This window comes from Podarcis pityusensis (assembly GCF_964106645.2).
Source record: "Podarcis pityusensis genome assembly, chromosome: 6".
Lineage (NCBI taxonomy): Eukaryota > Metazoa > Chordata > Lepidosauria > Squamata > Lacertidae > Podarcis > Podarcis pityusensis.
The window spans coordinates 22,618,044-22,644,234 of record NC_138030.1 but is presented as its reverse complement, the minus strand read 5'-3'; the positions used below and the strand labels follow the sequence as shown (position 1 = coordinate 22,644,234).

Here is a 26,191-nt window from a genome sequence, read left to right as displayed (position 1 = left end):
CAACGGCAGCAAGAGTATTATTGGTACAGAAATGGAAGCAGGAAGAATTGCCGACAAAAGAGGAATGGCAGATGAAATCAATGGACTACGCAGAATTGGATAAGATGACAGGAAGAATTTGAAACCAGCAGGACCAGAAATTCTTGAAGGACTGGAGTAAATATGCAAGTTATTTGAAAAACAATTGTAATCAGCTGACTATGCTTGTAGGATTACAAGAGGTTTTGTAGGGAGAACTATACGAAATATTACAGAAAAAAATTAGGAGAATGGATTCTAAAGTATGGATTATTAAAAGCAATAGTTAAGAGGAGATGCAAGACTAAGAGATGAAGGTCGAAAATCACTAGACGTGGTTGATGGAAGTCCTAGGCTTATAGCCAAAATGTGGTATAAGATGAGAGATGTTATGTTATGTTTTATTTGGAAAATATATGTAAAACCAATAATTTTTTATTTATTTTTTTAAAGAAGGAGTTATATTTCAACAGGCCACAGAAAAAGTTGGATGCGGCTAGAAGTTGATGTGGGTCAGTTAATGGGAACTGAACAAACCTGGCAAAAGAGCAGCTACGTTGTTATTGTCCTCCGTCCCGCAGCTGAGAAACACGTCCACAGTGTCTTGGTCAGAAAGGTCCATCATGTCCATCTGTTCCAGCATGTCCACATTCACCTCCATGGAGGAAATGCTGCCTAAGGGAGCTAGCAAAGAGACAGAAGCCATCAGATGTCGTGCTGCATGGCCATCATCTGTTAATTTTTCACATGCAAGTGGGGCAACTGTGTTCCATAGTCTAACGCACCTCCTATGACGCCTCCCCAATGGTACTTACGTCTCCTGTGCTCTATCTGCAGATGTGATACTGGGAAGAAGAAATCTACGTCATGTTGGAAAACCTCCTCAAAGAATCTCTGCCTCTCCCGTAGCTTGAGCTGCTGTTGCTGCATCTGCTCTGCATCCAGCCCTCGCTGCCCATTGTCCATGTCGGCTGCAAAGGAACCAGAGAGAGGAAAGAAATCAGAAGCAGCTTCCTCTCGTTTCTTATCTGAAGGGAAACACTTCCCAGAGCCAGATGCAGGGTAAGTGGGCAGGCAGAATTTTAATGAGAGTTTAAACTGTTTTGAGAGAAGGTTCAGTCTGCACGCGTTTCTTTGCCATAATGTCACTGCTCTTCAAGAAGTATTTTATTATTATTACCGATGATGATTTGAACTTACGAGTGACTTATTAATCACTTGCTACGCAAAAAAAATGTCTCCAGGGGTCTTACACATTTTTTTTTAAGTGTGAACCGCCATGAGAGACCTGCTGGTTAGGAGGTATACAAAATAAACAAGCAAGCAAGCATAAAATGAAGACATTATAATAAAAAGATGTAGCAGTTCATAAAAAGATCCACTGACAGTCCCCAATAAACCTCAGCAAACATTTCATCAGCAAAAAATCATCAAGTACAACCAACAACCAACATCATGGGTTTTAATCTGACACCAAGAAGTTGTTAGTGAGAGCCCCAGACAGACCTCACTGGGGAGAGCATGCCACAAATGGGGGGGCCACAACTGAAAAGGCCATTTCCCTTGCCATCACCCCAGACTTCCTCAGAAGAGGGACTCAGGGCAGGGCCTCAGAGGAAGATCTAAGGGTCTGGGTAGGTTTCTTAAACAAAACCTGCAAAACCTGTTTACCAAAGGTGAAAACAGAATGACCATGCAGTTCTCAGGCAGCATTCTGTTTTTCAAACTACCTCTAACTCCGGGAGTAGGAGGGACCTCCAGCTTCTGTCTAACCAAACCAGCTACACTACTTGCTGCAGAGCTATAGCAGGGTAGTTGGGAGAAAGGTGATTGAAAACAGAGAGGCATTGGGCTCTTATCTACCCTTGTCAGCCACCTTTCTTTCCAAGCTGACAAATAATTTGCATCCCTTTCTTGGGTGTGTTTTTTCACATTTCTCCCACCTATGAAGAATTGTCAGAGGGCATGCATAACCTCTCTGGACAACAGCCTTTCGTACTTCAGGCTTTTTGTAGGTTTCCTAAGCTGGGGGTATCAAACCTGGTGTCCTCCTGATGTTGTGTGTGGAAACTCCCATCAGCCTCAGCCAGTATGGTCAGGGATCAAGGATAATAATAATAATAATAATAATAATAATAATAATGATAATAAAAATGATTTGTACCCCGCTCATCTGGGTGGCTTCCAACAAAGATTAAAAATACATTAAAATGTCAGACATTAAAAACTTCCCTAAACAGGGCTGCCTTCAGATGTCTTCTAAATGTCAGGTAGTTGTTTATTTCTTTGACATCTGCTGGGAGGACGTTCCACAGGGCGGGTGCCACTACTGAGAAGGCCCTCTGCCTGGTTCCCTGTAGCTTTGCTCCTCACAGTGAGGGAACCACCAGAAGGCCCTCAGTGCTGGAGCTCAGTGTCCGGGCAGAATGATGGGGGTGGAGACACTCCTTCAGGTATACTGGGCCAAGGCCATTTAGGGCTTTAAAGGTCAGCACCAACACTTTGAATTGTGCTCAGAAACGTACTGGGAGCCAATGTAGGTCTTTCAGGACCGGTGTTGTTTGGTCTCGGATGATGGGAGTTTCTGAGCACAACATCAGGAGGACCCCTGGTTGGCTACCCCTGTTCTATCTCTGCTCTGAACAAGCCTGACAGTAAGCAGCATGGAGAGCAGTCATTAGGCTTAAGTATATTCTAAACCATTGGTTCTGAATTCTCTTTCTTTCTTTCTTTCTTTCTTCCAGGGATCATTGGGAAATTGCTGGGAATCTTGATAGGCCACATAATAAGGAAGTTGTTCTATCAGTCAAACCACATAAAGAGCTCATATTTTAACCACACTTTCCCCCCACTTAAGCACAGGCATCATTGTCAAAACCAATATAGTACTGTGAAAAATATGAGCCCTAGGCCCAGTCACTGAGAAGAGTTTCTTTAACTAGCAAATTGTTATGGAAAAAAATTAGGAGATTGTACCAAGTCTCTGTTATGAAAATCACATGCCTTGTTAAGTGAGCCAGCCTTGGCAAAAAAAGAGTCCTTGATCTCCACAACTGGAAAAGAATCAATAAAGTGCAGGGCCAAGTATAGATATTCTAAAGTGTTCCTTTCTGTGGACCACTTGGATGGAACTATGGACCACCAAAGGACCACAGTCCACATTTTGAGAATCTATGCTCAGAACCAGTCTTCTCCAACCAGGTGCCCAGATACTTTTTACCACAACTCCCATCAGCCCCAGCCAGAATGGTCACTGGTCAGGGATAATGAGCGCTGTAGTCCAAAATGATATGGAGGGACTCAGGTTGGGGGAAGGTTGATTCAGACCCAGCCATCCTGTGACTCAGTAGACTGAAGGAAGCTTGAGCACACAGAGGTTCACCCTCCTCTGCTATCTACGTCATCTTCACAGTTCATTATCTGGTAGCCCTGTTCCATATGTAACCAATTTTTGAAATTATCAAGGGGAGAGGTTTAAATCTTTCCCTCACAGTACTAGATGGGAGCAACACCTCCAGTTTCCACTGCCTTGACCCATGATGAAAGCAGAAAACAGTGGTAGACATTTTAATATTTGCAAATTTAGCATCTGCATTCGTTCAGATAGTATTTTTAGATATGTGCTAAAAAGCAAACCAGGTTCTGCCTGGTTTATGAAATTGCTAGATCAAAGCAAAGAGTCAGCTTCCTTGTAATCTAAGTGGACTTACACAAGGGCAGAGGTGGGTTCCAAAGTGTTTCACTTTGATCTAGTACTGGGCAACTAAATTGCCAGTAATATGAGTTAGGGACCTGGCCAGAATATTTTTTTAAATTAGCATTAGGATTAGGGAAGAATGAGTCTGTCAATTCTGGTTTCTCATTTTTCCAATCTTAAATTCAATTCACCTCATTTCTGCATCAGTTCACAACAATAACTACTTTATCAAATACAGGGCTTTTTTGGTACATGTTTTCTTGCCTGGAGAACTGCACTGCAAAATTTGGAGAATTTTGAAGGATAGCTTTATTTCAGTTCACAATTGGTTCAAGAAATGTGAATTAAGTAGGTTTCCAAATGAATTTCCCCTCCATCCCTATAATTTTAAAGGGAAGGAAGGTGGTGAGCCCTTGGGTACCCACTTGAAGTAGAAAAGTTGCCAAGTCTGCTTGCTTGCTTATTGCTTCTTTTGTTTTATGCTCACACTTTTCTTCAGTCCATCAGCATACTTCCCTAAACCCATAAAAAGATTTCCTCTTGAACACAGATAACTCAGTTCCTGCTCAGTTTTTTTTCTTAACAACAAAAAAATGAGTCTTTTAATTCTTTCCATGATGAAAACCACAGAAGAGGGAAAAGTACCAGTCAAGAAGCTCAACAATCAATCGCAGCCTGTTATGAACAGGACAAAGATTGGGCCAATCTCCCATTTTGGGGAGAAATCCAGAGGTCAATGATCAAAGCAACAGAGGAGGCACAACAAAACTGGGTAGCCATTGGACTTTGCCTTTGAGATTTTCCGCAGCAAATCTCAGATGCCTCCAAGCTTCTTGACTCAATAGCCATCGAGGCAGGGACCAGTCTGGCTGGTATAAGGAAAATGTGATTACTGAGTTGGGCAGTGCCATAACCAAGGAAACCAAACAAACAGTGAACATTTTAATTGTCTGTGTCTCAGGCTCAGCAGCCTTGTCTGTTGCTTCAGGGGAAATTTCAGCCAAACAGCAGCAACTGTTGAACTTTGTGTTGGCTGTGGAAAAAAAGAAGTAGGAGGAACCAGACAAGGCTGTGTCTCTCTACTGGGACTAAGGTATTCAGTGCCAAATTTCAAGAGAAAACTCAGGAGATCCTGCAGCAGCTACCAGAAAAGGGGGATACAGCTGCTGGGCTAAGCAAGGCTCATGCAGCCTTCTTGACACATGTCCATCAGCTAACAAGCATGGCAGTCATGGACTGCTTGAATGCAGATGAGTGGTGGGAGGCACCAGCTGGGGAAACCCAGGGGAAGAAGGCTCAGAGCCATGGGAGTGGTGGTGGGACGAAGATGAGTGGTCATAGGGAGAAGAGGGAGCAGACTGGCAGGAGGTGGTGTCGGAAGCTGAAGAGGTAACAGGGTTTAGTAAGCAGGAGGAGACTGTGGCAGAGAGCAGTCCAGACTCAGAGACAGAAGAGGAAGCTGCAGAGGAGAGGAGCCATGAGGCAGGTTGCTGAAGAATCCAGGGGGTCTCCCACTCCTGCTGCAACTAGCTCCCCTACCCTCTGGTCACCTAGAACACAGCGAGAAATGAAAATGACAAAGGAAAGATTGGTTGCATGCAGCTGCAGTCTATGACTGCACTGGGGGGGGGGGGACCCCTGGGACTTGGGCAACTGTGGGAAGGCAGGGACCTTCAGACCTTGCAACTGCCTCATTGGGACAAAACCTACAAGCAAATGTTTATGGGCTCACCTGTGTTGTTTTGGTACCTTTGAATAAAGAGTTGACTTCACAGACACAGTGGGTTTTTTTTATTGCTGATCTGCACCTGACTCTGGCTGCTAACAGTGGCTTTCCTAGGTCACCAGTCAACACTGGAATGTGTGCTGAAGCACAGGAAGCAGAGGCCACAGCTCAGTAGCAAAGCATCTGCTGAGCATGCTAAACATCCCAGTTCCAACCCCCAGCTTCTCTTGGTAGGGCTGGGAGTGTGTTTGGTCTGAAACCATGAAGAGCCACGGCCTGCCAGTGTGGACAATACTGAGCTAGAAGCACAAATCAGTAGACGTTTCCTTATTTTCCTAGCTGATCCGGAAGGGTAAACATGTCGTTTTATTCCAAATATTACACAACTCAAGAATGGGGGAACTCGGGAGGAAGGAAAGATATATACCTCCATGGAGACTATTCTGCCAGCCACCACCATCCCTACCCCTGGCAGTTTTCACAGTGACTAATAGTAGTAAGGATGCACAAGTATGTATTGTGCAGTGAGTCCAGCATACTCCCGATGAAGAAGTAGTCATGGATGGAACTTACTCATGTGAAAGGGCTATAGCTCAGTGGTAGAGCACCTGCTTTTCAGGGACAAGGTCCCAAGTTCAATCCCTGGCATCTTCAGCTAAACTAAGGAACCAGGGAGCAGATGATGGGAAAGCCCTTTGGCCAAGACCCTGGAAGATGAGAATAGACAATACTGTGCTTCATTTTCAAGGACTGGCAGGACACTGACAGGAAGGGTGTCAGGAGCCTCACTCAGGAGAGGGGTCAGTGGTTTGTGGGGACCTGTACCAGCCAGGGGGCAAGAGGCAGAGGCAGGGGGAGCTTCAGAACTGGAGGGTGGAGCACAGGAGGAAGAGGCAGGAAAGGCAAGTGAAGGGCTGGGTGCTTCCCCACTCTTTCCTGCAACACTGTCTCCCAGAAGCAGGAGAGAATTGAAGTGGAAAGAGCAGAGGCAGCTTGCATGCAGGCATAGTCTCTGGCTGCATGCACAGCCCGTTGGGGGAAGATGCATAAGCATGGCCTCCTGTTGCTGCAACTGATCTGTATAGTGCAGACCTGGGAATAGCTGCACAGATGCTAGACTGGTTCGCATGGGTATTCAGAGCAGTAGAAATGACTCTGTCAGTTTTGACAATAAAGAGTAAACTAGCTCCTATGTGCATTTCTTTGGCTGGGGAGCACCCTTGATATTAATGGGATAAAATTCCAGTCTGACCTTGAATAAAGCAGTTTTGGATGTTCTTATATCCAAGTAAGCATGCCTAGGAGGTGCTTCTACATGCCTCTTCCACCATGGTGGGCCATTTCCTTTTATTCCAGCAAAGCCCCAGCTGTATCACAACTGGAATCCTTTACTAACAGGCCAGACCAGTCAGCTGCTTAGCTGAGTTTTCCCACAGAAAGCAGCCAGCAATTAAAACAAGAGCAAATGAGTGATGAAAAGGGCTTGTGGGGCTCTAATAACAGGCCCTCCCAAGGCTAAACACTGGAGGCAAAGTTGTTGGATTTCACACAAAGCCATCGACTCGGTCAGGACACCTGTTGTGTGTTCTCTAATGCAAAGCTACAAAACTTCATTCCAACAGAGCGGGGGGGGGGGGGGGGAGAACATTCATTTCCCACAAGAATGCAACTCCTGCAAAGTACCCCAGATCGAACCAACATAGTAAGAGACAAATACTGGACGACTTCTCTACAAAAATAAAAACTTCCAAGCCGTGGTAACTCAAATTCGGCACCAAAAAAGGCTGAATGTTGCAACATATATGAGCTAGATTGGCCAATGGTCTGCCTCAGTATAAGGCAGCTTCCTAATCTCCATTCGCCTTGTCCTCTCCCCTTTGGAAGGCAGTGCAGATTAGGACCAGCAGGAGAAGCAGTAATGGTCAGTAGCAACAGTAATGGCTCCACTGAAAGCATCTTCTCCAAGGCCTCTCTAAGCCCTCCTATGCAGGCTATATGTGTGTGTCCTTCTGGGTGTCCAGGCACCTTTGTGTATGTATGATGTGCCCTGCTGGATCACGCCAAAGGTCCATTTAGTCCAGCATCCTTTTCTCCCAGTGACCAACCATTGCCTGTAGGTAGCCAGTGAGCAGGACCATTCTCCCTACTTGCAATTCTCAGCAACCGGTATTCAGAAGCATCCTCTCTCTGGCCATGGAGGTGCAGCATAGCCATCGTGGTTGGTAGCCACTGATAGCCCTATCCTCCATGAATGTGTCCAATCCTCTTTCAAAGACATCCAAGTTGGTGGCCACGTTGCTTTAAGTAGCACCATTTGCATCCACGGTCTTACTCCAGACAAAGAACCATATTCAGTTGACTTGAATTCTGGCTGAGAATATTAGCAAAAATAACAACACCGTTCTCAGAACTCTGATACAGCCAATGTTCAAGTTTTCTGCTTCAACGGGGCAACAGAAGAATATAAGACAACTCTGCCAATCAGGCCAATGGCCCATTAAGGTCAGTATCCTGATCTCACAGTGGCCAGCCAGATGCCTATGGGAAGTATGCAAGATGGACATGAGAACAAGAGCACTCTGCCCACATGTCATTCCCAGCAATTCCCTCCAACAGTGGAGGCAGAACCTATTCATTGTAGCTAGTAGTCACCAATAGCCTTGCCTTCCATGAATTTGTCAAATCCTCTTTTAAAGCCATTGGTGTCCATCACTGCCTTCTATGGAAGTGAGTTCCATAGAACAACTTTGAATAAGTACTTCCTTTTTATCTGTCCTGGATCTTCCAACATTCAATTTCTAGTGTTATGAGAGAGGAAGAAAAACTTTTCTCTATCCACCCTAGTACAGTAAACCCACAAATTACACAGGGGTTAACATTCCAGGGATCGCATCTAAAGCCAAAATTGTGTATAGTCAAAGCCCACTGGGTTCAATGTCGAGTGGGATTGCCAAAGTCATTTTTCCTGGAACCCCCACTCCCTTTCCATCCCTTTTAATTTTTTGATATATTTTGGTCATGCACACAATGCACACACAATTTAATGCACATAAATTATGGGCTTACTGCAACTGAAATTAAATCTCTGGTCTTATTTCACAATTGTGCAATCCTGTATCAGCTCACATTGCATTCGGGCCCATTGCTCCGTGTCTGCTCCTCCTCTTCCTTGTTCCTAGCACACACACACAAACACCAAGGAAATGCGCCAGGAAGCCAGGCCACAGAAAGGGTCAGGCGTCCAGACAAAGAGAGATGGGACTGATGGGTACTGTGTCAGTACATGCCAGAGCTTGCACAGAATGTCTTATGTTAGCATCGGAGAGACGTGTCAGGATTGATTCCCTGGGGTAAATTAACAAACCTGCTGATAAATTCCCTGATGAGATTTCATTAGCCATCTGGGCAGCCGGCCACTAACACTGAAATGCCATTATGTAACTCACACAGATAGCCAGCGGGCGAGATGAGCAGCTGGTGATGGGTCCTGACCGCCCCATGACTACAGGGAGGGTCAGAGACAGTGTCTTGTTCACCACTTCCCTTCCTCCTTTTATCTGGTGATGTTTACTATTCTGTCCATTTATGGATGGGAGGAAAGCGGTCTGTATGCACACTTTTCCTTCTTATTTGCTAAGGCTGCGTACACACTGCACATTTAAAGTATACCCCACCAAAGAATACCGGGAACCGTCACTGGCTAAAGAGGCTGGAAAATACAGCTCTGCGATAGGGGAAACTACAGTTCCCAGGATTCTTGCTGGGCAGGGGGAATGTGCTTTAAATAGATGGTGTGCAAGCAGGCTAAGACAGGAGCAGAAGAGAAGAGAAGAGAACGTACCATTCTCCCTTTTCCCCTGTGACTGATGGTCTCACCATCTCACACACACTGCTGAGATTGCCTCACTGGGATGGCATGTTCGCCAAGACTGCTAGGCATCCACACACAATGCTGCCCCTGTGTGCTACAAGCTGTTTTTAAGGAGGGGAGGGGAAAGAGAAATACCTGCCCCTGCTGCTGGGGTCTCTTTCCCATGGCAACTAGCCAATGGGGGCCTGAGCGCATTCACAGCTGGGAGAATGCAGCCCCACTCCCCCCGCCATCCCTGTCCCCGAAACGTCGACCTCCCAACCCGGCTGCCACCGAGACCATCAAATGGGCAACAGGGCTCCCCACCGCCTGCTTAATCCTTCCGGCTCTCATGGTTCATTCATTACACAACGAAGACGGGGCCTGAATGCAAGTGCGGGGACCGAAGGGAAGGAAAAAAGAGACCTGAGGTTTTCCCTCCTAATTCCTCTATTCAGTGTACATGTAGGGAAGATTTCTGGCAAACGGGAAGAAGTTGGAAGCAGGTGGGTTGGCCGCGCCATCAGTGGCTTCACATGTTCTCAAGGGAACAAGAGGAGAAAGCCACCTTGGATGCCTGAGTCATAGGAAGATGGGCTATAAAATGGCAACTCTTTTAATAAATCAAAGGAAGGAACCCTCCTGCCATGTCTTCCTCCTCGGTGCCACACAGATCATATTATAATTTACAAGATTGCATTTTTAGTGCGCTCTTTCTCTCAGGCAGGAGTTGGGAAACTTTTTCAGAGCAAGGGCCACATTCCCTCCTGGGCAAGCTTTTGAGGGCCACCTGCCAGTGGTGGATGGAGCCAGAGATGAGAATGAGTGGAGCAACCAAAGGAAATTTTACATTTTGTGCAGCAGGCAAGTTTCTACATCCACTCAAGTGCTCCCTTATTCTTCATCTGGGCAAGCAAGAAGTATTATCAGACTTCAGGGACACATTCCAGCCTGGCAAAAATGCTTGGGGTACAAAGCAGCGCCAGTCAAGGGTGTGGCCTGAGGAGAGTTCCAAAGAGCCACAAAGAGGTCTAGAAGTCCGCATTTTGGCCCTGGACTGGAGCTTCCTCACTCCTGATCTTGGGATCTCAGGGTGGTGTACATGGTATTCACTGCGTTTTCATCTTCACAGCAGCTTTGTGGGGATGGTGCCTAGCCCAGCGTCACCCTGTGAGCTCCATGGATGTTGGGGAGTTAATGGTCCAGTTCTTCCTGATCCTAATTCAACACAGGAACCACTTAAGAAGAGGCTGGAAGGCCTTCTATCGGGTTGGACCAGCCCAAGACAGTTTGCTGCCTGAGGCAAAGAGCAAGTTGGTGTCTCCTTCCATTCCGTAGAGAGAAACTGAGTGGATTGGCAGACAGAACTTACTTCAAAACTGGTAACAGGACAGTGCTGTCCATAGTATCTTGGGCAGTGGATTAGCTTGGAAGGCCCAAGGCAGGCAATGAAACCTCACCACATATCCACACACATACAGCATACGCTACCGGAGGCAGCCTCCTCGCTCTGCCTAATGGTAGGGCTGGTCCCACAATAAAGGATGAAGTTAGCAGATTTCTTGCATCAGCAGGTGGTTGAAATAATATTATATCTGAGGTTGCTTCTAACTCTTACAATTCACTGCACTGCACTGGTCTCCTTTCTGTGCCTCCTCCCAACTCCAGTGTTTGGGAACTGACCTCTATGACAGTTATGGGGCATATGACCACAAATATCCATTTCAGTAATCCTAATGGGGCGCTGACCCACATACTTGCCCACCTCCCAAGTCAGCACTGGATTTAGGGAGGTTTCCCAGCATAGGGCACCAAGCCGAGGGGGTGCAAAATTGAGAAGATCTATTTTGGGGCACCAAATTTTGGCTTTGCACAGAGCATCATATTACAAAAGATTACCAAAGTCAACTTCTGCCAATGCCCTGAATGTTTGCCTGCCTATTACTACTGAGATGTCCGAAATGGTTTCCTCTTTCCCCTACATGGTGTGCTTCCCATTTTGAAATACCCTGGCATATGGAATCCCTGGCTATTTTAAGTTAATAATTGTGGCCCGCAGACAGCATTTCAGCCTGGGAACTCCACTGGAAGGAGAGCTGGAGCTGAACTTGAGGACTCAAGTCCCGTTTTAGACATGGATTTGCTTGGGCATGTTGTGCAAGTTGCTTATCTCATGGCTTCCCACCTGTAAAGTGGAAATAAGAGTGACCTACCAGAAATGACATGAGGATGTGCAAGATAAGGAAGCTGGCGTACCACAAGGGGTTAAGAACATGAATTAGGAGTCACTCTGGTTCAAATCTCAGTCAAGCCATGAGCTGCTACAGGCTGTCAGAATAACTTGGATAATGTAAGGCACTTTAAATACCGGAAAAGAGACACAGCAATTCTACTTGGTCTGAGAAAGTGCTCTGTGCTTTTAAAAGTGCTACATGCAGATAAGAGTACAGCAAGCCCAGTTCTGAGCACCACAATTTAATAAGGATATAGACAATCTGGAACGTGTGCAGAGGAGGGCGACCAGGATGATCAAGAGTCTGGAAACCAAGCCTTATGAGATGGGTATGTTTAGCCTGGAAAAGAGGAGACTGAGAGGAGATATCATAGCCACCTTGCAATATCTAAAGGGCTGTCACATGGAAGATGGAGAAAGCTTCTTTTCTCCTGCTCTGGAGGATAGGACTCAAACTAATGGCTTCAAGTTACAAGAAAAGAGATTCCGACTAAACCTCAGGAAGAACTTTCTGACAGTAAGAGCTATTCAACTGTGGAACGGTCTCCCTTAGTAGGCTGTGGGCTCTCCTTCATTGGAGATTTTTAAGCAGAGGTTGGATGGTCATTTGTCTTGGATGCTTTAGCTGGGATTCCTGCATTGCTGGGGGTCGGACTAGGTGAGCCTTGAGGTACCTTCCAACTCTATGGTTCTAAGTGCCCTGCTGGATCAGATGAAACGTTCAGATTTAGTCCAGAATCCTGTTTCCTACAGAGGCCAAGCAGACGTCAACTGAAAGCCTACAGGCATCAGGCATGAAATCAACAGCCCTCCAATGCTGTTTTCCCCAATACCTGGTATTTAGTGGCCGACTCCTTCTGAAGAAGGAGGCACTAGATGGTTATCGTGGCTAAATAATGAAAAGCACAAAACTTACAGCGAAACCTTCTCTATGTCATCTCAGAAAGCAATGGCTGCAGGAGATGCTGCCAGACAGTGGATAAAGTCTACATGGAAGTATTGGGAACAGAGGATGGGGTGGACCCAAGAGTCCTGGAGATGCCCTATTTTGGCCAAGAGAACTGGCAGGATTGTCTGGTTGCATTTCTGCTGGGAGTGGTGGCATTTGTCATTATCCCTTGTCCTGCTGGATCCTGAATACAAAACACCCTCTATGCATCAGGCAACACAAATGAAAGAATGGGATGGAGGGGGAGGATTGTTAATGTAGGCATAAATCCAACAGAAGATGGGGGGGAGGCTTTTCTTTATTTCCAGGCTCTTTAATGTCCACGAAAAGCTCCCAACTGCTTAAAAGGGTAAATAACTCGGAATAGACCTGGGGCCTAAGGAACAGCCACAACCACATTTGCAAGATTGGAAGAACAATGGTGTAACTCTTTGGGTCCAACAAAGGCCACAGATTCTGGAGTTGGGATGGGAAATGCAAACCACATTTGGATTTCTAACCCATGGTTCATGGGCTGCCCACCCGGCCACAATGTAAAACAAAATGCTTGCATGTGTGAGAAAGAGACTGTTTTCCCAGACTCCATTATGGTTGCCATCGCAACCCTTTGCTCTTCGTTTTTTTATGATGCTCATAAAAGTTCACAGTCAACGCACATGGTGCATAATTTTGCTTCCTCAGGCTCTCATCAAGTTTCTAGATCTCATGGTTCAAGCATGGAAGACAAATGGAAAATGTTCAGAAATGAAGGCTCAAAAACCAAAAGGAACTAGTGTAGGGGACCTTTTCCCTTCATGCAGGGTTAAATCTGAACCAGGGTTCAAACCCCGGGCTCTGGTTCAAAAACAGCACTCATAGCTGCCATACAATTTGCCGGAATGTTTCTGCCCACAGCATCTGAGCATGTACAAAATGCCTACCAGCCAGCCTTTGCATATCTAGGACTGAGAAGGGTAAATATTTGCAGATTAAAGGCAACAGCTTCTAAATTATGTTTGAGCCCTACCTGTCTCATTTTGCAAATAAGGACTACCTGAACAACTTTTCTTCCTACTTCCTTCTTCCCCCAGGCCCCTGGAGAGCTGTATGCTCACATATGACCTGGTTTTAACACATTTACAACACACCTTTGAAAAATATTCCCTCCTTCTGACAGCGGACATGCATTCCAAAGATGTCAATTTACCAAGCAGGATTTTGAAAATGCAAATAGCATTAGCTGAGAGCTGGTAATTATAGGGGTGACAGAAGGCATGGTAGAAATGTAACCCTTCTATCCCTTGCTGCAGTTCTGATAAAAAATTATCATCCGCAGCTGATATTTTCTTTGCAGGGAGGAAGCCACTGGGACCAATGTAAATTAACAGCATCAGAAATATCCTTGCCAGGTTGCACCTCATGAGACAGCAATGGTGGATCTAGTAACCATGCATTGCTGCATTTTAGGTATTTAAAGGACCTTGCATAAATTAATATTTGCAACAACTATGCAAATAGATTAGCACTGTTATTCTCATATTGCAGATGGAAAGTGAAGATCAACAGTGGTGACTTGCTTAAAGAACCCACCGAGTTCATGGCTGAAGTGAAATCTGGGTTTTTCAACTTACATGCTTAGCGCTTCCACTACACTAATGCTCAGAGTTTAAGATCTCTGTCTTCTCTAAAACGTATGTTTTTTTTCACTGTCCTATATTGAAATATTTTTGGCAGAAGGTAACTGAAACTATCAACAGAACTGTACAGAATAATCTTACGTTTACAGTGTAAAATATCCTTTTGAATTATATATCCAGCACATGGAACCTCGCAAAAGGACAACATGAGTGGACTCTCACCACAGCAAAAAGACTCATATTGATGAATTGGAAAAATAAAAATCCAGCTCCCTTCTACATTTGTATTGAAGAGTTAAACAAACTCACAACATATTAACAACTTGCATATTATCACAGACTTGCCACGGACAAATTCAATGATATTTGGAATCCATCCTTACAAATACTGTAGAAGGTTAAGATCTGGTGAATTACAATAAAAACTTTGTAAAGTATACAGTTTTGGTTTTCTTTCCCCACCCCCACTTGCTTTGCTGTTTCTCTTCTTCTTTTACTCTCTTTTACTTACCATGTTTAGTGCATGGTACCGTGTTTTCTAACTTTCAATAAAGATGTCTTTTAAAAAATAAATAAATCTCTGTCTTCCAGGAACATGAAAGGGATATTCTGTGTAGTTCTGCCAAACAACTGGTTTCATCAGCAGCTGGACCAAGAAGCGCATGTAATATATAAATTGTGCACATTTATTTTGCATGATTTATTCTTCTTTTGCTGGTCAAAAGACAATTGCAAAGAGCTGTACCAGCATCTTACTCACATCCACTTCAGGCTTCTGAGATCCCCCAAGGCATTGCACAAGCACTTTCAAGTTTATATTTGAAACCTAAAGAGCTAGAAGCTTGTTTTAAAAATAAAAGGGAAACTGGGATGCTTTGAATTTGGTAAATTCTACATTCCATACCAGATTTGACACTCATAAATTATGATTACAGAACACACACAGCCATGAATATTCCACAAAAATATACTACAATATATTCCAGAAACTATGTAGTTCAGAGATCATGTGTCATCTAGAGGAGCATCCTAGATTGCTCCAGCCAGGTTTATTCAACCTGCTCAACTGCAATAGTTATTTCCACCAACGGTTCATGAGTTTATGCATCACTGGGGTCTGTTTGGTTCTGCATTTGTAGAGCAGCTGGAGAGGGCAGTTCCTCTGAGCATATGCAGAATGCCTTGCCCTCATTGCACATAACCACTTGTGCTTGGGATTAAACGTAAAGGTTTTTCTCACCAAAGGGTGTGGCTTCCATCCAAGTTTTAGTTCAGACACAATTCTTTCCCTAAATACTTTATTTGGGCTACTGGTTTAATCTGCATTAAGGCTGTTCCTGTGGCCTGTGTGAGACCTTTCAAGAGAACCGCAAGATTCAGGAAATCTCTCCCACAGGGGAACTCATTTGAAACCTTCTTTTGCTCAGTAGCCAAGCCCCAAAGTATCCTTTACAAACTGCTCAGGGAAGGTAAACAGCAATTAGGTTGAACTTAGGTGGAAATGATGGTGGTGATGATGACTTCATTCAGTCTGGATAAGGAATTATGCAGAAGCTGTCACAGTTTGTTGTCCTTGGTGCCTGGAGAGCCTCTTGTCCTCCCATCATCCCCTCTAATGCTCTCATGGTTTTATCCTACTCGTCGTTCTATATAAAGCAACTCCTGGCCCTGTAAATAGCAGGGTCTTATGATGTATTCTCTGCTGGAGAGGGATCTGTGGGGATATTTTTAGCTTTGAGACTCGAGGGATTTGGGGATTGGTTGGTCTAGTTTTTTATTATGAATTTGTGACTGAGAAAAGTCATGGGTTGCCACCTCCTCGCCCCCATTCTCTTCCTCTCAGCCCTCTGTCTATCTGTGCCAAAAGCCGCTGCCTCAATTGCCTTCCCTCCCTCCTCCCTCCTACAATTATTCCCACAGTGGTTTGGATTATTTTATGCTTTTGCTGCAGTATCATATCCCAGAGGAAGGCTGGGTGGAGCGTTTGTACAAGAGCCTTTGATGGATTCTGGGTGGGCCTCTGGTTTCAGGCCAACTCATCTTCAAATACTCTTATCTCTATGCTGTTCCCAAGTTCCCCTTCTCCTCATCCCCATGAAGCAGAAGACTGTTTAGGAAGTCCGCAACCTCTCTTGCTCAGCTACAGTTTTCCAGGAACGACATAAGCAGTAGATCCCTCAGCGTCAATGTTATGGCTCTTTGTAGCCTATCCTTCAAGGAATAGGCCTTCAGCCTGGACCGGAAGAGATGCCCGATAACCCATCTCAGAAAAACATCAGCCCTGCTGACAAACGATGGCTGTGCATATACACAAGCGCACACCAAAGAATAATTCCAGCAGCACCGTCACTCAGTGCGATGTTAAATACGTCATTGCATTTAATCTACAGTCTCTTCTCCTATTTTTTAAAAAATCTGATGGAGCAGCAGAATGTACTCTATGTGCAGGGATACACGGGGAGGCGGCAGAGTGCTGAGCTTGCCTGTGCATGAAATGACGTGAAGATGGGCACTGCGTGGCAAAGGAAGCTGGCAGCGCGCAACGCGAGGTGTGTGTGGGAGTCATGCGACTGTGTCAGAACTGGCGAGTGGGCTGCAGGGATGGCGGGTGACGTAGTTCACAAGGGAAAGTGTCAAGCGGGGCAAATGAGGAAGGATGCAGCCCACCTGGCATCTTTTCACGGGGGTGGCAAACATCTTGTTATTGTAATAAGCAATGGAATCGGTACCCTGACAACAGCTGCTGGAGCAGCTTTCCCCAATGTGGTGCCCTCTGGATGCTTTGGATAGCACGTCCCATCACCTCCAGCCTGGGCCGCCTGGGGCTGATGGGAGCTGTAGTCCGAGACACATAAAGCACCATGTTGGGGGTGGCTGTGGCACGTCCTTTACAGCTTAACACGCATGGAGGATAACAGTCATTGTGTCATGATGGATATAGGCTGGAAATCAGAGGGAACATGAATGCAGAATGCCAGTGCTGACAAACAACAGTGCAATGCCACTGTTGCTCTCATGGCCTGCCTGTGGATTTCCCATTGGAAAATCCCACTGTGGGCAGCAGAAATTGGACTAGGTATGCCCCTGCTCAGATCCAGCGGAGCTCTCGTGTTCACTAAAGAAAAATGCTGATGGGCATGTGGGGCCCAGAGGGATTATGACCTCTAGAGGAATGCTCAGTCATATTACAGCAGGGTGCATGCCCTAAGCCCTTACCTTTGGCCTCCTTAGGTGCTGTTTTTGAGAGGGCTATTGGGGGTGCGTGATTTGGTTATAATGCAAGCATTCACTTGGAAGCAAGCCCCCCTCCACCACCACAGGAACCTTGCAAATCAGCATGCTTAGGAGCTTACAGTTTTGGCTTCCTAACCGCCCCCCCCCCCCAAGGATGAGTAAGAATATTTAAAACAAAACCAAATGACGTGAAGAGGACAAATAAGAAGACCCTGCTGGATCAGATCAAGAACCCATCTAGTTCCATGTCCCGTTCCCCACGGTGGTAACAGTAAGCCCTAGTGGTGAGAGGGAGCTACACTTCGTGGCTTGCAGACCCAAATGTAAACCTATGCTCCCCCTGCCTATCAGAGCTACAATTTCTCCCTTCCTGGAACAAAACCTGTTCATCTAGTGGGAACATGAGAGAGAGAGAGAGAGAGAGAGAGAGAGAATGATTGCCAAGAAATGACCAAACGCATCCATTTTATCCATAAATACAGCGCAAGCACACACCAAGGCTCCTTTAAGGTTTGCAGGGGAGGCTCTGCCAAGGTGTATTTTCAGAATGCTAACGAGGAAGGGACAGAAGGCCAAGGCTGACAAGTGGTCTGCTCATAAGGTGAAAGCCACAAGATTGTGTATGTGTGTGTGAAATGAGAGAGACAACAACCGCAGGCAGGCTTGTCAGCTCAACTTGTGAAAGGAATGCCGTGGGCTGCTGTTTGCATGATATACAATACTAATGGGTGACTACAATTACAAGACAATGGCTAGGATGGCTCCCAGCTGTTGATCATTACAAAGAGGTGTCAATCCTCTGAGCTGTGCCCAGAGCAGCCCTACAGAATTGACATCTATCTCCAAGCTGATGAGCCGGCGTTTCCAACAGCAAAGCCGTGGGGGGTATGGGTTTGTCCAGCGAGCTACTCCTCTCGGGGTTCAAACCCCTTGTTTTGCTTTCAGTGTACCTGGAGAGAAGCGCTTCTAACTGGCCACTGAGCCATGGGCTGCTGCTGTTCAACCCTGCATGTCTATAGCCTGGAACAATTCGCAGAGACGGGTAGAATGATGCCCTACGCCTCCCGTGCTGCGCCTGACAAGAGCCTGTGCCTTGCCTCTCAGCTCAGACAACGGAAGCGGAAAGGCTTCAGCCCATTTCACAGAAACGCCTGATAAAAGTTTGGGATGGGAAGGCAAGAGGGGCGCTGCTTCGCCTTCCCTCCCACCCCCGCCCCGTCCCACCTTTCTCCCCATGCACCCACCAGCTCCTGCCCCCCTAATTCAGCAAATCCCAGACTTACAGGGCAGCCTCCTGCCGTGGCTGTGAGCTTCAGGTCCTGACATCGCCTTCAGAGAGGATGACAGCCCAAGCAGTGAATCAGCCTCTGTCCCGGGGATCCCCTTGAACCGCCCCTCGCAGCAGGTCAGAGGCGAGGTCCTTCCGCAGCTCCCAGCAGTCTTCTCATCTTCCCAAGGAGTGGTCCAGCTCAGGGGCTGCTCTGGCCGCCAGAGGAACTCACGCTGCCTGCCTGCCTGTCTCCCTTCCAGCTCTGGCTTGGGAAGGGCTGGCTGGGACTTCAGGCAGAGCGTACCAAGTGGTTTATCAGCGAGGGGGGGGGGAGGCGCAGCTCTCAAAGGGGCTTTCCCCCACCTCCCTACGCTGCCTGTACCATTGGCAAGATCAGAAGCGAGGGGGAAGAGGCAGGGAGGAGGAGGAGGTGGGTGTTTTGGTTTCACTGCTGGCGGCTGAGTCTGCCGCAGAAATCCCCTAAGCAAAGACATCAGAGCACCCACTCCCTGCGACTTGAAAAGGCTCGGCTCCGCGGCAGCAGAAAGGCAGCAGCGAAAGGGAAAACCACGATTCACGCAAACGAGGCGAGCTGGAGGCAGGAGCCGATGGGGGAGAAGCAGCAGCCATTAGAGAATTGGGATCTGGGATCTTAGTGGAGGTGTCTATTAACTGTCAGTGCCTGACGACAATACCCCGGCAAACCAAAGTTGTGGTTCTGCCAGCGTGATGTTCTTTGCAAGGGCGGTCGCTCAGGGGTAGAGTACTGTATTTGCTTTGCATGCAGAAGGCTTCAGGTTCCATCTCCTGCATCTAAAGGAGGAACTGAGAAAGATCCACGACTGGAATCCTGGAGAGCTGCTGCCAGCCAGTGTAGACAGTACTAAGCTAGATGGCCCAGCGGTCTGATTCAGTGTAATGCATCTTCCAATGTGAGCCTTCACCCTGCGCCTATGAGTGAATAGCATTGCTTCACACTATTCCTAGGTATACCACAGTTTATGGACAGGGAACTTGTGGCCCTCAAGATTTTGCTGGTCTACAACTCCCAATATCCCTGATAGTTGGCCATACTGGCTGGGGCTGATGAGAAAATGACTTGTTCCCCATCTCTGCCACAATACCTTGCTATGCCCCTTGTTCAAATTACATTTTAAGACACACACACACACACAAACCTTTTGCTTAACAAGACAGCTTTCCCTCTGAAAGTCAGCCTAAATTTGCACCTGTACATATAAATTGGGATATGCACGCTATGCAAATTTGCATCACGGGGCTGTTTTTCAGTCTTTCAATGACCTAGCAGCGCACATGAGTTATGATTTAGGCTGTCTCACATTTATTGGGTGACCGCGGGGGAGAGGGGAGGTATTCACTTTCTACCTTCACACCCCATTGCAGAGGGAATTCGAGCATGTAGGGCAGGCGCCACAATGTAAGTGGAAAATCAAGGTCTGTCCGCTTGCGTGAGGATGATATCGGTAAAGAATGCTTAGTGCTTCTTAAAACACATGGGGCATGTGATGATAGATACGTGATGGTTCTAAGCAGCTAATAGCCTTGGGAGTCCATTTTTACATACCGTATTTTTTGCTCTATAAGACTCACTTTTTCCCTCCTAAAAAGTAAGGGGAAATGTGTGTGCGTCTTATGGAGCGAATGCAGGCTGTGCAGCTATCCCAGAAGCCAGAACAGCAAGAGGGATCACTGCTTTTGCTGCACAGTGATCCCTCTTGTTGTTCTGGCTTCTGAGATTCAGAATATTTTTTTTCTTGTTTTCCTCCTCCAAAAACTAGGTGCGTCTTATGGTCTGGTGCGTCTTATAGAGCGAAAAATACGGTAATCATCTATTTTGTGTCTTTCCTACCTGTTCTGGAAATCCTATTCCTGAGCTACATTTGTTACAAACCACCTCAGTCGTATTATTGACTGGTTTGAAGAAGTTCTTCCCACCATGCCTAATTTACAGGATTCTGCACCACAAGATGTGCTTATGGCCACCAGCTTTGATCACTTTCAAAGCAGATCAGACACATTAATGGACTGTAAGCCTTTCAATTGGTATTAGTGATTATGACTATTATATGGGCTCCCTTTTTTGAGCGCATTAAGCCGCTGAATGCCAGTTGCTGGGGTGGGGGACAACAGCCTGAGAGGGCTACTGCCTCTGTGAGCCACTGGTAGGCTACCAAGAGGCATTTGATTGGCCACTGAGGGAAACAGGATTCTAGGCTCGGTGGGTCATTGACATGGCAGAGCTCTTCTTATGTACTTATCCCTGTTTGGGATCTGTGCCTTGCGGCCCAATCCTGAACTCCATCCCCTCAAAGTTATGGAGAACCAGCATGGTATTGTACAGGGGTATACACAATTCACGGTTCCTTGAAATTGTGTTAGTTTTTCAATAGACCACAAGCAAGGTCCCTCAATTAAAAATGGGGGGCAGGGGGCGGTATGCAGTTAAATTTAAGGTTTTCTCTGAGTATGCACATGCACGCGCACACACACACACACACACACACACACACACATATATACAGAGCCCAGGCATTTGTTTTAATACCAGAACAATCTTTTTACACCTAAATCTATTCCTGGTTTTCTGTTAAGCTTTATACATTTCAGCAGCCTAATATGGAGGTAGGGGAACCCCTACCTTCTTTGCAGGGGCAAAACTAGGCTTTATTTCACCTGGGTTAAAGACCCTATTTGGCACTCCCCCCCCCCCATGAGGATTTGTGTATGCACACAGAGAGACTGGGAGCCTCAATGGCACCCCTCTGGAGGCTTCGCCTGTTGCCAAAAAAAAAAAAAAAAATCTGGCTAACTACATTTTTTTTAGGTTTGTAAGGAAATCTAAAAATTTGGATGTAAGGAATCCACTTCCCACTATGATTTGCTCCTGCTTTGTTGGACAGGCAGTGCAGGACTTTCAGGCAGGTGCACTGTGTCCTAGCCATGCCTGCATCCTAGAGACTTGCTGCTTTGCATTCCCAGCTGATCACAGTCAAGTTAACCTCTTTCCATTCTTGTTTTTCCAGAAATGGTAAGATGAAGGCAGGCACTGCCATTCTCCCAGCAGCACTGGGTGTTGGTGTGGGTTATAACAATAGCCACTACCGATAATCTCTAGATCAGGGGTTGCAAGCCTTTACAGGCCAGCGGGCAAATTTAGAAATTGACATGGATGCCAACAGGTCACAAAATGGCTGCCATGAGCTTGTGGCATAACACAAAATGGCTGCTTTAATGTGTAAAATAACACAAAATTGGGGGAGGTGGTAGGCTGTATGCCAAGACACTTCTAATTCCTGGATCCAGCAAGTGTTAAAATCTAAGCAAGGATTCGATTCCTGGAATCGCCAGCCTAGCTTCCTGGTGAGGTAATGGCCCAAGTACGGGTCATTAAGGTAACAAAGAAGTGGCTCTGGGCCAGAGTACAAATGGGTGGACACCCCCCCCTTTCCTCAACTGCCTGGTAGTTAGAAAGACAAAAGCAAGGGCAAGGGTGGAGAGTTGAGTTAGGTGAGCTAGAAGCTAGAAAGAAGCAAGGCTGCAGGCTGGACAACTGGGAGACAGAGCCATGCCTGATTTCTGCTTGAATCCAAGGCTAGGGCTATGGCAGAAGCAAGACCGTCTTGGGGTGTTAATGTCATAAACCCCTTCATCGTAGGCTCGGGTAAATAAATAGATGTCTAAATAAACTATGTCTCATAAAGACACCACAGTCTCTTCTGTACCTCATTCCAAAGGAAACACGATCCCTGGGTAAATGCCTGGAATTTCGCACCACTCAGAGATTGGGATGGTGTGCAACGATCTTCTTAAAATAACACACTTATGTAATACAGAACCTTATAAACTTGTATCAGAATGCATTTCTTGTGTTTTCAGATCTCCAGGGCAATTTGCAGCAATACTGCCTACATACTTTTTCCTACATATAGCAGCCTTTGCTGCAAAGGAGAAACCTTCTTTACCACATGCTGATTAGTGGCTTGTAAGCAGGAAACCCAAAGCTTCCTTTCCACATCCCAAAATAAATAAATAAAATGAAGTGGTAGAATGGACTGTACTACTTCAAATTGCAAGTTTGTTTTATGCTGCCATGTGCCTCAGAATAAGCCTGTAAAGTCTCATAAGTTTGCCAGCCTCATATACATATATGAATACATGTAGATATGTTTTCATATATCAAGTAAAGCAATGTGTTATGTTTTAAACTCATGCGCAGTCTTTTCTATGAGAGAAAAAGAGAACTATATTTTTTTTCAAGGGTCCAATGGCCTGGGGCAGCTTTTGCACATATAAGTACCACCACAATAACCCTTCAACATAGGCCAGAATCATAATGTCCACATTGCATATGAGAGACTGAGAAAGAGCAACTTTCCTAGCACTGCTTAGTGAACGATGGATCAGATGGGATTTAAAACTGATTTGTTCTGGGGAAACCACAGAATCAAAGGGAAGAACACTCTGGCAGTCTGAACTCCATCCCTCAGCCAGAGGTTTATGGGTAGATGTCTGGGTTTTATTTGTTTGTTTGTTGTATTATTGCAGACTGTTGTAAGCCACCATGCAGACAATTTGATTGTAAGGCAGGGAATTAATCTTCAAAATAAAATAAAACACAGCACAGCAATTTAGTGCAATCAAGCCCAGAGCTATATGAAACTCAGTGAAAATGTTTCTACTCCTCTTTGATGAGATTACTTTTTAGGAAGGGGCAGGAGAAGATTCGAACAGTTTCATTTATTCATTTGTTTAAGAAATGTATGCCCCTCCATTCTGTTTGTGACCTCCAAGACAACAGAAGAACAAATAAATTACAGTATATTGCATCTAAAAACCAAATAAAAACCCACAAGTAAAAAGTCACACCTTCAGCACCAGCATTACTACCATCAATCAAATAGCTCAAAATTAAATATGCAGCGTACAATTGCAGCAATCAAGTGAGCATGTCTGGAAGGGGAATGTTCTATGGTCAGGGTACCCCCACTGAGAAAGCCCTGCCCCTGATAACCACTTACAGCCCACCCAATCCCCAAAGGATGGGGCAGTCCAAACAGAGCCTCAGCTGATGATCTGAATGAACAAGCAGGCTGATATGAAGGAAGGTTTTCCTTTGGAAATCCCAATACTAGGCTGTTTAGTACTGTAATGATCAAAGCTATTAAGAGCCGCTGCATTGTAGTGGTTAGAACAGGCTTCCTCAACCTCGGCCCTCCAGATGTTTTGAGACTACAATTCCCATCATCCCTGACCACTGGGCCTGCTAGCTAGGGATCATGGGAGTTGTAGGCCAAAAACCTCTGGAGGGCCAAGGTTGAAGAAGCCTGGGTTAGAATGTCAGACTCGGGCTGACAAACTCCTTGTTGACTATAAAGCCTTGGGCCAGTCACTGTAAACTGTTGCTGTTTCTTAGCGTAAACTACCAGGGGAGTTTTGATGATAAAATAGGGAGGGGGGAGGAGAGAAAAGAACATATGCCACCCTTTGAAGGAAATGTGCAGTGTAATAATGGAAACCATAAAAGTATACCAGCAGCAGCCTTGGAATGGTAGAAACTGCTTGGGCTCAGATGAAGCACATTAGCAAGATGAAACTTGCAAGGCAGTGGGAATGAACACTGCAAATTAATACGGAAGTTCAGAAGGAGCAGATCCGGGGCTTATGTGGCAGTTTCCCAATACAGGACTCTTTGCTGAGTAATGAAGCTGCCCACTGCCTCCCTGCTCCATGACCATTATGTCCACTTCTGTTTTCTGTGTGGATTTATGGCTTTTCACTGGCAAAGCGGGTGGAAGGATGAGCATTTACAGTTGCCAAGAAACCCCTGCTGATGTTCCTCTACAGCCTTCTGTGCCCTCAAAGCAAAGCTATACTGCCTGAGAGAATTGGGGAGCAAGGGAGGGAACATAAAGTGGGGTGCTCAGATCCCCCACCATGTCCTTGGAAGGAATCTCTCCTTCTCCCCTGAATCTGCATCAGTTATTGGAAAATTAAACTAATAACAACTGAGAAACCAACATCCATTTTTATTGTCATTGTCCATTCAGATTACAGTTTCTATATTTAAAAAACCCACCTTAAATAAAAACATTCCCTATTCATCTTAGTGCTATCTGAGAATGAAAGAATTTGGCATGCTTTTCATACACAGTACCTATTGTCCAGTACCTGTGTCACCACCAGCTTAAGAATGAGTAACTAACAAAGCTCTGGAGCAGAGGGGCGTAGAATGAGCAGGGCTCCCTCCCAAAATGCAACCTGACTGCATAACCACATTTTATACACACATTCCCATCGAAAGAGGGACTTTATGTAAACCATAAAGTCTAAAATCGCCTGGCTGCCCCACTGGGGTTCACAGTCAAGGCTTCAGCTGCCAGCATCTTGGAGGGGCTCATAGCACTCTTCTGCTGGCCAGTGTTCTAGCTCCACACTGATCACCTTCTCCCTCCTCTCTGCCATATTAGCTGGCATACATATAAACATCACTGTCACACTACAGAATTTAGACTAAGATCCAGGCGTTGGCTCCCTAGTCTTTATGCCGCCAGAATAGCTAATCAGGAGATGGGAGCTGCAGGCAAAACAAGCCAACTAGGAAACTGCAAACCAAGGACCTTCCTAAGCCAGAGAGTCATGTGACAATTGAAGGCCTATGTCACTCTGTGTCCTGCTATACAACCTCCAGGTCTCCTGTAGGTCTCTCCTTCAGTAAGAGCAACAACATGTTGTGTCCTGGCTAAATCACTGGCTGTGTGCAGTTCTGTTTGGCCTTAGGCCAGAAGGGAGAAAGCGGGCAGCAATGGCAGAAGGAGCAGCAGCATGGCCTAGGGACTCTGGGAGTGAGTTGTGGGTTATTAAAAAAGACAGCAGAACTAGTATTATGCCCCAACTAGTATTAAGAAGCATTAAAAATTCCCCTGATTGTTCCTTCAATACATGCTGGCAAGTGTTATCTACTAGTGCTGCTGTCCTTCTTGGTTCTGGTGGTGTCCTCTGGGTGTTCCCTGCTGAGGTGTGTGGGCCTTGGAGAGTGCCTGATAATATCAGCCTCTTTTGCCAGCTCTGGTTAAGATTTCTTTTCTATCTGCTTGCCTGTGGGTTTCCTGTGCCTCCTTGCTTGCCTTCTTATGTACGACTCTCTTCCTTTAGGCTGCCTCCCTAATTTTAGACTGGATTCATTGCTTACTCCTATGAAGCTGCCAGGGCTGGCCCTATCATTAGGCAGAGTGAGGTGGCTGCCTCAGGCAGTAGGTACTCAGGTGGGAATGCAGCAGTGGCAGCCCCCTGCCATTCCACTTTAGCCCCCTCTGTTGGAGCTGGCACTGTGCCCCTTATGCTAGCCTGCTGCTCCCAAGTGGTGGACGCTGTCCCATCACCAGTGCTGAAGCAAGAGTCAGCTTCCAGCCCAGTACATGGAATGTTTGGGGCACCATCTTGTCCTTTGCCTCAGGCCGCAAAATGCATTGAGAAGGCCCTCCTAGCCTCTGCCTGTACAACTTTGATTTCAGAAAGTAGGGACCCAGGTCTCTACTGTCAGATATAAATGGGGATGTTTGAAGGAAGATGGCTGCAGT

The 26,191-nt window shown here is 46.0% G+C and overlaps 1 protein-coding gene across 1 annotated transcript in view; it reads right to left on the bottom strand.

The window, feature by feature from the left end:
* The window catches only part of DBNDD2 (dysbindin domain containing 2), a 29,806-nt gene extending 10,922 nt beyond the window's left edge, over window positions 1–18,884 (bottom strand). The window contains exons 1-3 of the mRNA XM_081009289.1: window positions 18,607–18,884; window positions 834–989; window positions 556–702 (exon numbers count right to left, since the gene is read on the bottom strand). Coding sequence (XP_080865415.1) covers window positions 556–702; window positions 834–989; window positions 18,607–18,649 — 346 coding nt within the window. The 5' untranslated portion in view covers window positions 18,650–18,884. The remainder of the gene's footprint in view (window positions 1–555; window positions 703–833; window positions 990–18,606) is intronic.
* Between the last annotated feature and the right edge of the window lie 7,307 nt (window positions 18,885–26,191).